Below are 16,591 nucleotides of genomic sequence, written 5' to 3'. Positions count from 1 at the left end.
AATATTTTTGAAGTGGTCTGTAATTACTGTCCTTTCAATATAAAATATGTTTCATCCCTTGTGAAGCATATTTTGCAGCCCATGTTTCTTAAAGTAGGTGACATCAACATCCAACAAAATAATTCTGAGCATTTTTGTAGCCAAGTTATAATGTGAAGATGAAACAGTGGCAAAACCCAGACACTTCAAAAGTATTTTTCAAGGATGCAAGTCTGACTAGACCATCAGTGATCTATTTACTGGTGTCATAGTTTCTTTCTGCCCATAAAGTAACCATGCATTCAAAGAAGCAAGCTATGATCATCTCCCACCAGTTATGATCATCTCCTCCCCTCCTACCACCTCAAATTTCCTCATTTAACACTCCATTACTACTTTCCACCATAAAGCAGATAGCTATTGAAACAGATATAGAAAAAGTGATGGTTATTTTCTAAAACCTAGAAAATCTCTGTGTAGGGAAGAAAATCTGATAAAACATGAAGGATTTATATTGCATCAATGTCATGAACCAATGCTGTAACAGAATCAGACTCATACATCACACTAAACCATGTAATCTTTGTATTTTGTCTTACATGGTATGTGAACTCAAATTTTATTTATTTCATAAAACCTGTTTAAAAACCATTGTATCATTCAATGTACCAGCTAGTCACAATTTGTCCCTAAAGCATTCAGGGCAGCACATATATTTTAAACTTCAACAACCTGTCATGGGCACTTCTGCAACTGATTTGTGTGAGATTTATCCACAAATCCATAACATATATACATATGAACATATATACATATGAACTCAGCAACAAAGCACCAAACTAGCAGGCCACCCATTTATCTCCCCACACATAAAGGCGATTCCATACTACCACTATTTATTTCAGTTCTTTTTTTTTTAGTAGATGGTTACAGCTGCCCATTATTTTTATTACTAAATAAGTGCATGAAACCTGTTTGGTTCCCACTGCATTTTTAGAAATAAAGGTGATGGTATGGACAAGATGCTTTCTGCAGCATTTCAATGTCACTCTAATTAAAACAGTTTTTGAGAGGGGGAGGATACAACAGGCAGGTGAGGCTTGGCAATTAGCACTACCAGATTTGGGATTCAAGTTCCACATAGCCACTAGACAACAGCAGAGAGTTAATTTTTTGCATCACTTTTCTGCCCTCTAGTGGTCATCTGAATTTTTGAATTTGATTTGGTGGCCCTACAGCAAGGGTGTCACACTGGCAGCCCGCGAGCCAAATGCGTCATATGCAGGCCACGCCCACTCCACAAAAAGGAAAAACATCACAATACATCACATGATGGCAACATGACACAGTGAGCTTGACACCTGTGCCCTATAGTATCTGAATAAATGGGTAACTTGGAACTTCCAATTACGAATTCTAGGCTCAAAAAAATTGGTCTTTGCACAGAATTTGGCCTCACTCTCTTTAGAACTGTAACATCATGCTTAGACAAAGTTAACCCTGGTGGGAAAAAACCAAGTTAGTGATGTATATGATTTTACATTTAAACATAGGCCACCTGTTGAATTTGAGCAATGATTTTACAAATGGCAATAAAAGCCAATAATTCTAAAGTTTTAAAAACAATTCATTCTGACAATTATGTCAGATTTCCAGCAAGTTGCACAGAATGTTTATCCACAAATATCTGAAACTATAATTCCTCTACCACGTATGCTGAGATGGCAGCAAATTCTTTAGCCAACACTTGAAAACAAGATTTCTTTCGCCTTTCTGATTTATTACAGCTATTTATCACATCATCTTCCGTGCTTCTGTAGCAACTATGGACTTTGCCTTAGCTAGCAGTTCTGAAGTTAGCTTCCGCCTGTTGATTCTCTGTGGAGGGTTCCTTCAGATCCAGTTGTTCTTGCATGCTTGATTTAATTGCATGGAGTGCATAGTTAATGCTAGTATTTCCAGTCCAACTCCAGGATCCAAAAAGGGGGTTGTATAACATGCCTTTGACCACCTTAACTGAAAAACCATCTGCAGGTAAGGAAAAGAAAGGGGACAGATTGAGGACAAAATATTTTTTTTAAAAAGCTATCATTTACATTGAATGCCTCCAAGTTCCTGCAATATAATTCTGACACAATGGTGAAATTACTATAGGGAGTCCTCATTTATTGACTACAATTGGGACCAGCAGCTCTGCTAAGTGAAGAGGTCACTAAGTGGGAAACCATGTGACCATGGCTGTGCTTTCCTTTTCTCAACTCCTCCACCCTTTGGAAAGCTCAGCTGGGTCTGCAGTGATAGCCAGCTTGAAAGTGACAAGACTTTTTGTAGACTTTAGTTCAGCATTCTTTTTTTTTTTTTTTTTTTTTTTTTGTTTACATTTATACCCCGCCCTTCTCCGAAGACTCAGGGCGGCTTACAATGTATAGGGCAATAGTCTCATTCTATTTGTATATATTTACAAAGTCAACTTATTGCCCCCCCAACAATCTGGGTCCTCATTTTACCTACCTTATAAAGGATGGAAGGCTGAGTCAACCTTGGGCCGGGCTCGAACCTGCAGTAATTGCAGGCTTTGTGTTCTTAATAACAGGCCTTACCAGGCAGAGCTAAACCGGCCCATTCAATACCATCATTCCAGACATTCTTCTAACTAAACTAAACCAGCTACAGGTACCGGAACAGACTTGTAAGTGGATCACAAGCTTCCTAACAAACAGGAAGCAGCAGGTGAAACTAAGCAAGATCACATCAAATACCTGTACAATTAGCACAGGGGCCCCCCAAGGCTGTGTGCTCTCCCCACTTCTCTTCTCTCTGTATACTAATGACTGCATCTCCAATGATCCATCTGTTAAGCTACTGAAGTTCGCAGATGACACAACAGTGATTGGTCTCATTCGAGACAATGACGAATCCGCATATAGACGAGAGGTCGAACGACTAGCCTTGTGGTGCAACCAAAACAATCTGGAACTGAACACACTCAAAACCATAGAAATGGTGGTAGACTTTAGGAGAAACCCTTCCATACTTCCACCTCTCACAATACTAGACAACACAGTATCAACAGTAGAAACCTTCAAATTCCTAGGTTCTATCATATCGCAAGATCTAAAATGGACAGCTAACATCAAAAACATTAAAAAAGGACAACAAAGAATGTTCTTTCTGCGCCAACTCAGTAAGCTCAAACTGCCCAAGGAGCTGCTGATTCAGTTCTACAGAGGAATTATTGAGTCTGTCATTTGCACCTCTATAACTGTCTGGTTCGGTTCTGCAACCCAACAAGAAAAACACAGACTTCAGAGGATAATTAGAACTGCAGAAAAAATAATTGCTACCAACCTGCCTTCCACTGAGGACCTGTATACTGCACGAATCAAGAAGAGGGCCGTGAAAGTATTTACAGACTCCTCGCATCCTGGACATAAACTGTTTCAACTCCTACCCTCAAAACGACGCTATAGAGCACTGCACACCAGAACAACTAGACACAAGAACAGTTTTTTCCCAAAGGCCATCACTCTGCTAAACAAATAATTCCATCAACAATGTCAAACTATTTACTGAATCTGCACTACTATTAATCTTCTCATAGTTCCCATCACCAATCTCTTTCCACTTATGACTATATGACTGTAACTTTGTTGCTGGCAATCCTTATGATTTATATTGAGATATTGACCATCAATTGTGTTGTAAATGTTGTACCTTGATGAACGTTTCTTTTCTTTTATGTACACTGAGAGCATATGCACCAAGACAAATTCCTTGTGTGTCCAATCACACTTGGCCAATAAAAAAAATTCTATTCTAAAATTCTATTCTATTCTAATCAGTTTTACATGTCTGGCTTTTGTCTGCTTCCAAATCCACTCCTTCGGAATGTTAACCCTGGCATTAGGGTAGAGCAGGAAGGGAACTAATGTTTGTATTTATATGCATTGGTGAGAGAGAAGTAAACAAATAGTGGGAAAACACATTGAAAGCAATGTGCTGGTGCTGGGAGACCAATCCAGTGTATTCTCTATTGTGTGTCTATTTACTCTTTTGTAATCCCTTCCTCTCCAATCTCACCACTCTGGAGGTATGGGGTGGGGGGGACCCAAGCAATTTCTGAAAACAATCTCTTGCATGCTGCCTTTTTTTATTCTCCTGTCCTCCCACTGAAGAATGAAGAAATTGGAGAGAAAGGGATTATGAAAACACAAACATGAACCCAATGGGGAATATATGCAAAAAGTAGTAGCAGCAGTAATACTAGTAGTAGCAGTACTAGTGGAGCTGATATTAAAATTGCAAAATATTTAATCAGACAATTTTAACATGAAATGAAATATGCCTTAGAAAAGCAGGTTCATGTGAAAGGAACATTTTTTTAATCTCCTCTGTAAAATAACCAGCTTTATTCAAATCTCCTATGAATCAGTAATGATAAAAGTTGCCGATCAATTTATCATGAAGGCACCAAATTGCTGTTAGATTATCCTTCAACTTGGAATTCTCCAGATGTGCTATGACTTCAACTCCCTGAATTCTCAACCAGTAATGCTAACAATGAATTGGCAGAGCTGGAAGAGACCAGGCTGACCAAAGATACACTACGTTTGCGTCAATTACCTGACCTTCGGACCTTTCGCCGTGAATTGAAAACGCACTTGTTTATCCAAGCGGGACTGGCTTAATTTCTTAATTTTTTAAATTTTTTGAATTTTAATAATTTTAATTGGGGTATTTTATTTATGGGTCAAATTTGACGGTTTTAAATTTTCGGCCACTAATAGAATATGTTATTTTAACTGTTGTTTTAATCTGTATATTGTATTGTTTTAAATCTGGCTCCCTGAGTCCTTCGGGAGAAGTGCGGTATAAAAATCTAAATAATAAATAAATAAATAAATAAATAATAAATAAATAAATACCGGAGTATTAACTTTTCATTTTTCAAAATCATCTGACCGAAGTGTCTTTTCTTTACGCAACATCCTTGTTACAGATAACTCGAAGTCAACAATTAGTCATATTTAAAGGATGCCATATGATTGCTTGCCTCCTTGAATAATACTTACTTGATTCCAGAAGACGCTCTAACTCTTCAGGTGATATGAATTTCTCCCAGTCATGAGTGCCTACCGGAACAATACCCAGTAATTTCTCAGCAACGATAATGCCAAAAACATAGGACAGTTGAGTTTTGTTCAGTGTAGTAATAAAGAGGGAACCTTCGGGCTAATGTAAAACAAAAGGCAACTTGGTTATTTATACAACTACCAATAAAAAGCATATAAAGAATATAATTACAAGATTTGGGTTAAAAAAGTTAATATAAAAAGCTTAAGTCAATGACATCTGCATATGGATAAAAGGACTCTACTGGAAAAAAAAGTCATGTAGTTGAAAAAATTGAGTATTGTACAAAATAAAATAAAAGAATAAAATTCATATGTATTCACTATTCAGATAGTCTAGATCAATATTTTCAGAATAGAAAGGACATACTATGACAGGAATACTCCTGATTGCATTCAATCTAGATAATCAGAATATATTATGAGCCAAATTTTACCTTAGAGAAATGAGCTACTAAAATGAAACATAAATGTAAAAAATATATAGTAAAAAAAAAAGTATAGCACTGAGATCTACTTTATCATTTTTAAACTTACTTTTAATACTTCACCAAAGCATTTGATGAACTTTTCAACGTCAGCCACATGTTCTACTACTTCAGAGGCAACAACTATGTCAAATTTTTCTGATCCCTCTTCCACAATATCCTCCAGTGTACAGGCTCTGTACTGAATCCTTTTGGTAAGGGCTGGATCATAAGATTTATGCAGTTCTGCTGTCCGGATGTTTTCTTCCAAAGGATCAATTCCGGTAACTGAAGCTCCCAGTCTAGCTAGGGGCTAATACCATAAATATGTCATTTTATCCTGTATTAAACTATGAAAAAGTCTCCATATCACTGACAAATATAACTAAAGTTATTTAAACTTAATGCTCATACTTCCTTGCCCTCTAAAAATAAATATTGCACTAATAAAATATGAATCCTAACATTTTGTTAGGGAACTATTTCATTGATTATCAAGTTGGGTACTCCTAAAATGTTGACCACCCCCCAAAATGTTTCTCAGACCTGTTGCCTTAGACTAATTCTGCCTCTTATTTTCTAATTGATTAAATGAGACACATATAATTATAATTAAATTGAAATTACAGTATTTAAGTATACTAATATCATTTTTAAAGGTTTAGAAGAAAAAAAGGGACATCTGCCCCAAACTGAAATTTAATATCACTCAAATGGAGTAATCACAAATGTGGCAGTAGTTTCAATAAAGCAATAAAGAAAGATTTAAAGCCAGCTTTCCATGCTATAGTGTTTGGAAACATTCTATCATAACCAAGAGATCCACAATTTCTGAGTTAGGAATCACACACGTTCTATAGAGTCATTCTAATGCCTGCACATCTTCACAAACACAGATATATTAAATTCCCTTACTTTTGCCATATACTCTCCCTCCTTAGTTCCTTTCTGTCTTAATAACCTATTGCAGATGGTGGAATTCCCTCTGTAATCAGCAATGGTGAAACCAGCTATCCAGCCCCCCCCCCCCCGATAAAGTGTTTTACTGGTTGGTAAGGATCAGGTTTCCTGTGCTAAATGGCAATATAAAACTTGTAGCCTGTTTCTTGCTAGCTACCTAATCTGGATAAAATGTGACAGCAATTTCTATGATGCTAAAAGCAAATGTCTTTGTGGTTTCAAGGAGAGTTAACTAGCTACATAGGGTTTTTAAAGAATTAAAAACATATCTAAAAGCTTGGTGTTTCCTCCTATTAATTAAAGGAAGAAGAGAAGAACATTCATCATCATCAAATGTGCAATTACTACCTCAGTAAGTAGTCCACCACCACAGCCAACATCTAGGATCTTCATGCTAAAGAGTGGGCTTCCTAGCTCATGGTCATTTCTCAGATTCAATATAGTATCTCTTATACAAAATAGAAAACAAACATGATTTAATTAAAAACAAAAAAACAAGACTTTTGCATATTATCACAACTGCAACATTTTATTCTTTTAAAGTGTCGTAAAGAGAAAAATCAATTTAATATCAGCATCTTTGTTTTCAACATACACTATTATAATATTTACCACCACACACCTCCAGAAACATTTACTCAAAAAAAATAACTGTAACTGATTAAAATATTCCCTAATTAATATTGTCACCATCTTGCAAACAGTGATGGTAAAATCCAGGGACTGGTTTCTCAGTTTATATATATACACATACATATATATATATATATACATACATATTTGTTTTCTGAGGTTTTCGCGGGTGTTTGTATGTAGGACCAAAAGCCAGACCGCAGCTGCAACATTAGCCATTTCAAACCCCTCCAATCCATACATGCAGCAGACTGACACCCACTACGAAGATGTAGCACGACCACGACCACGAAACCAAACAGCAGCAGTGCAGCTCACCAGCTCAAATCCCCCTGCAACTCAGACTAATCTGAGCACAACCAAACCCCCACCCAAACAGGACACACCCCCAGCCAATCAGAGCACAAAAAACCCCCCATCCAATCAGAGCACAGCCAAGCTCCCACCCAATCAGTTCAAACCCCCACTAGCAGTTAAAAAGGAAGAAACAGCTGCAATCACACATTGCTCCCAGAAGCACAAAGCTGAAGCCTGAAGATGACGAATGAGACTTCGTCGAAACGTCGCCAAGACACTTCCAATTTTACGCGGGAGAAAACCCGAATAACCAAAGACCTACATACATACATACATACATACATACATACATACATATATATATATATATATATATATATATACACACATACATACATATATACATATACATATACATATACATATATATATGTAAGTCTTCGCATTTTCGGGTCTTTTCTGCGATCTCCAGAACCAAACGCCTAGCCGACAAAGACCACCTGAAAACTGAATTACACACTCTCACAAACGTATTAATCTCCAACTGATTCTAAAGAAACACAATTACCAACCTAATCCAAAGGGAGACACCGCCCAAGAACCAAAACACAGAACAAGACAACGGTATCGCCCTCCTCCCGTACATCAAAGGCACCACAGATAAAATCAGCAAAATTCTCCACAAACACAACATCAAGACAGCCTTCTGCACAGACCAAAAAATAGCCAACACTTTAAGAAACCCCAAAGACAAGATCCATCTAGAAAACCAAGGAGTCTATGAAATACCATGCAAAGTCTGCCCAGCCACATACATTGGACAAACTAATAGGAGAATAAATGCATGAATCGCAGAACAGAAGAACGCAGAAGAAAGAAGGAAAAACCTCCTCCCTTTTCCAGCACCTTAAAACCACAGGACATGAAATTGATTTTGAAGGAACCAAATTAATCTCCAAAACTGAACACTATAACAAGAGAATAATTATGGAAGCCATCGAAATAGAGAAACACCCCCACAACATGAACAAATGGGATGACACCACCCGCCTACCAGACATCTGGAAACTGGCCTTAGTCAACAAATGAGTCCCAGCCACGAAAATTGACACTGGACTCAGGATAACACAAAACGCCACCACCGATCATCCTTACCAGATTCAAACCCAAACCCATCCCACAGATGAAACACAACCACCATCCAGAAGCGAGACCATGCTTGCACCACTGGCTGCTGCACCCCCCTCTGATCCCCATGCAAAGCAAACTGACACAGGACAGGAACACATGACAGGACCTCGGACTCGGAGCCAGGCCAGGGCCCAGGATGCTGCATCACAGCCATCTGATCAAGACATCATATCACAGAACTCCAGAGGCCACAACACCAAAGCTCAGGAACAAAAGACTAGGACCACACCCACACAGGATGCTGCGAGGCAGCGGACCAATCTGCAAACACCCACTCCATCTACCAATCAAGATGCAACCACACAGCCAACCAACCCGCTCACAGCAACACTCCCCACCTCCCTACCAGTATTTATAGAGGGACGGCAGCTCCGACCACGCTTTGCCCACAGAAGCTCGAAGCCGAAAGCACCAGCCTGAAGATGATGAGTGAGACCTCACCAAAACGTCGCCAAGATACTCTCAACCTTACACGGGAAAAGACCCAAATATGCCAAGACCTACATACCTATACCCGTGAAAACCATATATATGTACATTGCTCCCAGAAGCACGAAGCTGAAGCCTGAAGATGACGAATGAGACTTCGTCGAAACGTCGCCAAGACACTTCCAATTTTACGCGGGAGACAACCCGAATAACCAAAGACCTACATACAAACACCCGCGAAAACCTCAGAAAACAAATATATAGATATATAGATATATAGATATATATTCCACTATTTGTTTAATTTACCATTAATTATACAGTGGATCTAAAGTCCGTGCATCCCTACTAAAATGGCAAGTTTTTGAGATGTAAAAAAAAATAGACCAAGATAAATCACTTCATAATTGCTTCCACCTTTCATATAACATATAAGCTGTACAATTCGTTTAAAAACAAACAAATCTTTTCAGGGAAAAATAAAAACACAATAACATGGTTGAATATCTGTGCACACCATCTTATAAGTAGGGCTGTGGCTGTGTTCAGAATTAACCAATCACACTCAAACTGATGTTAAATAGTAATCAGTATACATCTGCCATCAATTAAAGTGAACTTACAAAGCATCAATGCAATCTCATTGTTGGAAGGTATCAGTCAGAGAAGAGTACAAAAAGTTTTCCAAAGCATTGGATATACCATAGAACACAGTAAAGATAGTCATCAACAAATGGAGAAAATATGGCACAACAATGACATTACCAAGAACTGGGTGTCCCTCCAAAATTGATGAAAAAGAAGAAAACTCGTCTAAGAGGCTGCCTGCCAAAAGATCTACAATAACATTAAAGGAGTTGCAGGAATTTCTGGCAAATACTGATTGATTGCTTACTACATGGAACAATAATCTCCCATAGTCTTTGTATGTATGGGCTGTGAGGTAGGGTGCAAAACAGAAGTCCTTTCTTACAAACAAAAAAACATCCAAGCCCAGCTACATTTTGCAATAACTACATCAAATCTGAGAAAAAGCATGTGGAAAATGTGTTATAGTCTGAAGAGATCAGGTTGAACTTTTGGGCATAATTCCAAAAAGTATGTTTGATGCAAAAAGAACACTCTGCATCACCAAAAAATACACCATATCCACAGTGAAGTATGATGATGGCAGCATTATGCTTCAGGGCTGCTTTTCTTCAGCTGGAACTGGGGCTTTAGTCACGGTGGAGGGAATCAGGAACAGTTCCATCAGTCAATTTTGGCACAAAAACTACAGACCGTTGCTAAAATGCAGAAGAGGAAGAAGAATTTCACCTTTCAACACCACAAGCACTCAAAGCATACCTACAAACCAACAAAGTAGTGGTAAAATCCAGCAGGTTCTGAGAGGTTCTGGAGAACCGGTAGCGGAAATTTTGAGTAGTTCGGAGAACTGGCAAATACTACCTCTGGCTGGCCCCAGAGTGGGGAGGGAATGGAGATTTTGCAGTATCCTTCCCATGCCACGCCCACCAAGCCACACCCACAGAACCGGTAGTAAAAAAAATTGGATTTCACCACTGCAACGAAGGGATGGCTTCACCAGAAGATCAAACTTTTGGAATGGTCCAGAGTCCAGACTTGAATCCAACTGAAAATGTACGGGGTGGACAGAAAAAAGGGCTGCGCTCAAGAGATGCCCTTACAATCTGACAGATTTGGAGCGCTTGTGCAAGGAAGAGCGGGCAAAGTTTCTTAAGGCAAGATGTGCCATTCTGGTAGACTGAATTTGTTTTAAAATCAAAAGGTGCTTCAACAAAGTATTAGTTTCAGGGTGGGCACACTTATGCAACCATGTAATTGCAAGAATTTATTTATTTTTTTACTTTTTCCCCCTACAAAATTTTCAAAATTTGTTTTTCAATTGAATTGTACAGCTTACATTATATTACAGGTGGGGAAAAAATTCTGAAGTGATTTATTTTGGTCTGATTTTTTTATATCTCAAAAAACTGGCATTTTAACAGGGGTGTGTAGACTTTTTATAACCATTATGCTTTAGTTTTGGGATCCACGCAAGCTTTAATTAAATAGTAGTAACTAAGGCTATGATTCCGTTTCAAAAGTTGATAATTCTTACTAATATCAAATTTCTGGCAAGAGCTTGAAAATATCAACGTATTTTAAAAATTTACCTAATAAAAGGAACTCTAATATCATTCATAGAATGCAAGGCTGCATATTCTCCATCCTCATTCCACCATTTCTGTGCCAGTCGTTGGAATTTTCTAAGTTCTCCTGGATCTACTGTTTGCGAAGTGCTGTATGGTTGACCTGTAAATTTTCTAAACAAAAGTTTCATCTGGTCAAACAAAATTAGCAAAAATGATTGTAAAGTGCAACAGCAAGTAACTTTGTTTGCGGAAAACATGGATTTGTCAACCCCATACTGTTTCCCCAAAAATAAGACATAAATCCAATCGGGCTTTTGAGCACATGCACTAAAATAAGCCTCCCCCCCGAAAATAAGCCCTCCTTGAAAATATTTAAACGTGTGCACAGTCAGTCACTGCCATTTCCTCTGGTTTCCTCCACGCGCCCCAAAATAAGACTTCCCCAAAAATAAGGCCAAACGCTTATTTCAGGGTTCAAAAGAATGTAAGACATGGTCTTATCATCAGGTAAACATGATATATTATCAATACTATAATTTCAATACTATAATTTTTATTCTATTCAAAAAGTGGAAGAAGTAGATAAATTTAGATTGCAGCAGGAACAAATGTTCATTCTAGGCATGGAGGTGTTGCTGAGAAAATGCTGAGGCATTTGGGACGTTTATTTTAGGACAACACAACACTAATATATAAAAAATATGAATGAAAATGGAAACAGCAAAAGAAAAGCTTCTCTTTCGAATAGTATTTTGGAACTACAGTTCCACTGACTGATAAAAGGCAATATTTCAGGCATTCTATAATGAATTAATACATGTAGTGTTACAACAGGTGGTGACATACATTGCCTTAAATAATTTAAAGGATGCAAACAAACAAGAATTAAATCTTAAAGTTAGGTAATAGAATCTCCATATTCAAGAAATGGTTAATTAATTATTAATTAATTAATTAATTAAAGAAATTAATTAAAATTAAATGATTAATTAATTAAATTATTAATTAAATAATTAACTACTATTAATCTCATCGTTCCCATCACCAATCTCTTTCCACTTATGACTGTATGACTGTAACTTTGTTGCTGGTAATCCTTATGATTTATATTGATATATTGACCATCATTTGTGTTGTAAATGTTGTACCTTGATGAAGGTATCTTTTCTTTTATGTACACTGAGAGCATATGCACCAAGACAAATTCCTTGTGTGTCCAGTCACACTTGGCCAATAAAAAGTTCTATTCTATTCTATTCTATTCTATTCTATTCTATTCTATTCTATTCTATTCTATGAGAGTTTGAATATCAGTGGGCACAACAGATGACCTTCATGTCCTGTTTTTGAACATCAAAAAAGCATCTGCCCAACTTCTGTTGGGTTAATGATACTTTGGTTAGGCCCAGCAAAACACTTCTTAAAGTCCTGCTCATAGTATGTATAACGTATTATAACAACTTTATAGTACGTAATACATAATTATAACAAGTTTCAGATGTTGGAACTTTGAATCCATATGCTACAGGCAGTCCATATGCTGGGGAAGTAATATTCTTTATCTAGTGTGATGCTTGGTTTGTTGGAAGATGTGAAATTTCAAGTTAACAGAATAACAAGAATTGGGAGGGACCTTGGAGGTCTTCTAGTCCAATCCCTTGCTCAAGCAGGAAACCCTATACCATTTCAGATAAATGGTTGCCAATCTCTTCTTAAAAACTTCCAGTGATGGAGCACCCACAACTTCTGAAGACAGGTTGTTCCACTGGTTGTTCTAACTGTCAGGAAATTTCTCCTTAGTTCTAGGTTGGTTCTCTCCTTGATTAGTTTCCACCCATTGCTTCTTGTCTTGCCTATAGCTGCTTTGGAGAATAGCTTGACCTCTTCTTCTTTTGCCAGCCCCTTAGATATTGGAACACTGCTATCATGTCAGTTCTAGTCCTTCTTTTCATTAAACTAGACATCCCCAATTCCTGTAACCATTCTTTATATGTTTTAGCCTCCAGTCCCTTAATCATCTTTGTTGTTCTTCTCTGCACTCTTTCAGGAGTTCCAACATCTTTTTTAACATCATGATGACCAAAATTGGAAATCCCAGCGCATCCAGAGGGCATTAGTTTAGTGCAATATAATTTCCTACATATGAAGACTAATTTAAAAAAAAGACTTGAATTGCCATTCTTATTAGAATGTTCTTACAAATGATAATTTATTATGAAGCACATTTTCTATAAAATAATTATGAATAATTACCAGTAAACCAAAATACTATACTTACATTTTGTTTATCACTTTAGTCAAATTTACAAGTTTACCATAGTTTAACTGAACTTTAATACAAAAGGATTCTTGAAATATCTGATGAAGTTGACTTCTGCGATTACCTAATGAAAAGCAATATTTTTAATTTACAGATTTTCCAAAGAGTTATTATAAGAAACATATTTTTAAGGGCACATTTATTACAGCCATAATTAATTTGTTTGTGACCACAGACTAATTCCAATAATAAATATTGGTTGACTAAAATCCATTAACAAACCAGATTCCTCGTTTCTCCAATTTCCCATTCATCCCTGAGATCTGCAGAGATGTTTACAGGATATATATAGCGGAGACAGGAGCATGAATGGAAATCCATTTATAGAATACTGGATTCAGGAAATCTTAGGATTTACATATGTGTACTGTGAAGTGATTATCTTAATACATAAGGCATTGCTTCATATGCATTCCAATTTTATTTTTACTTTACATTTTAAATGCATTTTTGAACAAAAATTGAACAAAAATTATCAAGAAACCTGACATTACACCTAATGTCACAAATACATGTTTGCTTCTACAGTGGTTAGTATTCTTGGACAAATTTCACCTCACTCACCCTCACTTCTAATATTAAAATTATTTATTTATTTATTTATTTATTTATTTATTTATTTACCAATGTAACATACATGTAAGTATGTAGATAGATATATGTACAAAATTAATTAACTAGTGATAAACAGATTAATGATGTGAAAAGACATATCCAAAGGCAAATTTATTTATCTCTCTTAATCTATTTTATTTATTACTGGTATGTACAGTATCTCTACCACTGACTGAACAGGATAAACAGGTCTCTGGTCTGAAGAGTTAGCTATGACAGAAGACGTTAATCGCAGGATTATATGAGGTCTAAAAGTCAGGCAGCACTTGGATTAAATTCTTACCTGCTAGTAATGATAAATATGATCAATCAGTCCAAATACTCGTCTGAAGTATTAGGACTGACTGACCATGTTTACAAGTAAGGATCTTTTTCTTCATTTGAAAATGGAACAACAGTCCCTGTTCTTTTTATGTTACCATTACTAGCCCGTAAGAATTTAATTCTGTGTGACAATTGCATTATTTTTGCCTGTCTACGGCTGCAACTAAAAAAGAAAGTTCTTTCAAATTTGTGGAAATTTTATTCCAGTCTGACAACACACCCCAAAATAGCACATTCTGTATTATCGTTATCAGTCTTATAATTCAAGGTGAGACCTAATTATGAAATGCATATTTCTAACCAATACAAGAATGTTATGTAAGAAGCAAATACCAATGAATCCAGTGGTGAAATCCAGTTTTTTTGCTACCGGTTCTGTGGCCGTGGCTTGGTGGATGTGGTGTGCCTTAGTGGGCATGGCAGGGGAAGGATACTGCAAAATCCCCATTCCCTCCCCACTCCTGGAGGAAGGATATTGCAAAATCTTTATTCCCTCCCCACTCTGGGGCCAGCCAGAGGTCGTATTTGCTGGTTCTCCGAACTGCTCAAAATTTCTGCTACGGGTTCTCCAGAACCTGTCAGAACCTGCTGGATTTCACCCCTGAATGGATCTGCATAACTTTCACCTAGGGATACAAAGGCTCAGAAGCAGACAAAAACGACCAATTAGGCAGAAATGCAACAGATGCAGTCTATGTTGATTTGTTAAAATGGGGAGGGAGGAGAAAGATTTCTTTCAATTTTAAGCCCGGCGCCCAAAGACAGGCAAATAGATCACCGCCTATAAGTCCATATACTTCGGATAGCCTTCCCACCTGAAGCTTTTAAAGACAGGCCGAAGATCAGCACCCGTAAGCCCCCAAGGGTGGCGGTAAACTCGGCAAAGGCTCCCAAAGACTCTTCGAAGAGGTTTTTCTCATCCTCCTCCGAAAAAAACCTTCAAAGAATTTAAAGGCCAACCAACCCCAAATCTCCCCGCAGTTACCCCTCGGTTGCAGGCAGCCGAGGCGGAGGCCGAGGCGAGGAAAAAGGTCTTGGACTCACCCGACGACGCCCAGAGATTCAAGGGGCGCCCACAGACCACCCGGCTTCGCGTCATGTGGGCGTGGGGAGCCCACAGCCGCCTTGTCCCCCATAGCGAGCTCCTAGCCCAGCCCTCCATGAGCTACGACGGCTTCCCGGGTACCCGGAGTAGAGGAGCGGTGGGCTGGCTCTGCCAAACGCGGCTCCACCTCCGGCCTCCCGTTCGCCAATAGGCCTGGCAGTTTCTCGTCTCGGCTCCAGCCTCCAGTTCCGGGAAGGAGATGTTTCGTCGCTTTTGACCTGACCTTCGTCGAAATAGCTTCGGCGGGAGAGTGGAAGCGCCCCGGCCGGTCGTTGAAGGGAGAGCAGAGCAGACCCGACCGAAGATCCTCGCAAGCTTTTCTTCTGACCTCCAAATCCTCAAAACGGACTTCGGTTTGGGAGGCAAGCTGGGCGCCAAGAAGCCTAAGCGTAGCAAAGCTTCTCCCCCACAGGCCAAGCAAACGTGCTCAGTATTTTCGGGGGTTGGGTGGGGACTAGAGCCCGCCTGCAGCGGCTCTGGGTACCGAAGACCAAAAGCGGGAGCCGGTGCAATGTAATTGTAGGGAGGGGAGATGGCCGGGACCGGGACCGGGACTGCAATCGTTGGGGAGCTTGGAGTCTTTTCAGACCAAGCAGCTTGTTGTGATTGTTGCCAGATTAAAATGAAGAGGAGGCACTCGCGTAGTCCGCCTTGAACTTTTGACAGAAAAGGCGGCGAATAGAATAGAATAGAATAGAATAGAATAGAATAGAATAGAATAGAATAGAATAGAATTTTTTATTGGCCAAGTGAGATTGGACACACAAGGAATTTGTCTTGGTGCATACTCTTCTCAGTGTACATAAAAGAAAAGATACCTTCATCAAGGTACAGCACTTACAACACTTAATGATAGTCATAGGGTACAAATTTAACACTTAATGATAGTCATAGGCTACAAATAAGAAATGAGAACAAAGCAATGAAGGAATGAAAACAAAGCGACCCTGTAAAGCGAATTGTGCAATGTGTTGTGGGAGTTT

At 38.3% G+C, this 16,591-nt stretch overlaps 1 protein-coding gene across 3 annotated transcripts; it reads right to left on the bottom strand.

The window, feature by feature from the left end:
• Window positions 1-525: 525 nt before the first annotated feature.
• COQ3 (coenzyme Q3, methyltransferase) lies at window positions 526-15,737 on the bottom strand. 3 transcript variants are annotated; one of them, XM_058174917.1, is made up of 7 exons: window positions 15,548-15,737; window positions 13,523-13,618; window positions 11,266-11,415; window positions 6,887-6,986; window positions 5,649-5,891; window positions 5,052-5,211; window positions 526-2,007 (listed from the first exon to the last, which is right to left on the bottom strand). In XM_058174917.1, exons 1-7 carry the CDS (start codon window positions 15,637-15,639, stop codon window positions 1,817-1,819), a joined length of 1,032 nt encoding a protein of 343 aa, XP_058030900.1. In that variant the 5' UTR covers window positions 15,640-15,737; the 3' UTR covers window positions 526-1,816. The 3 variants fall into 3 exon arrangements, with proteins under 3 accessions (XP_058030900.1, XP_058030895.1, XP_058030888.1); XM_058174912.1 differs by lacking the exon at window positions 15,548-15,737 and adding an exon at window positions 14,837-14,946 and having other exon boundaries at window positions 527-2,007; window positions 13,523-13,628; XM_058174905.1 differs by having other exon boundaries at window positions 530-2,007; window positions 13,523-13,628; window positions 15,548-15,704.
• Between the last annotated feature and the right edge of the window lie 854 nt (window positions 15,738-16,591).

This window comes from Ahaetulla prasina, chromosome 1 (assembly GCF_028640845.1).
Source record: "Ahaetulla prasina isolate Xishuangbanna chromosome 1, ASM2864084v1, whole genome shotgun sequence".
NCBI classification, from domain to species: Eukaryota; Metazoa; Chordata; class Lepidosauria; order Squamata; family Colubridae; genus Ahaetulla; species Ahaetulla prasina.
The sequence above is the reverse complement of the archived record's forward strand: the minus strand, read 5'-3'. Positions and strand labels throughout refer to the sequence as shown.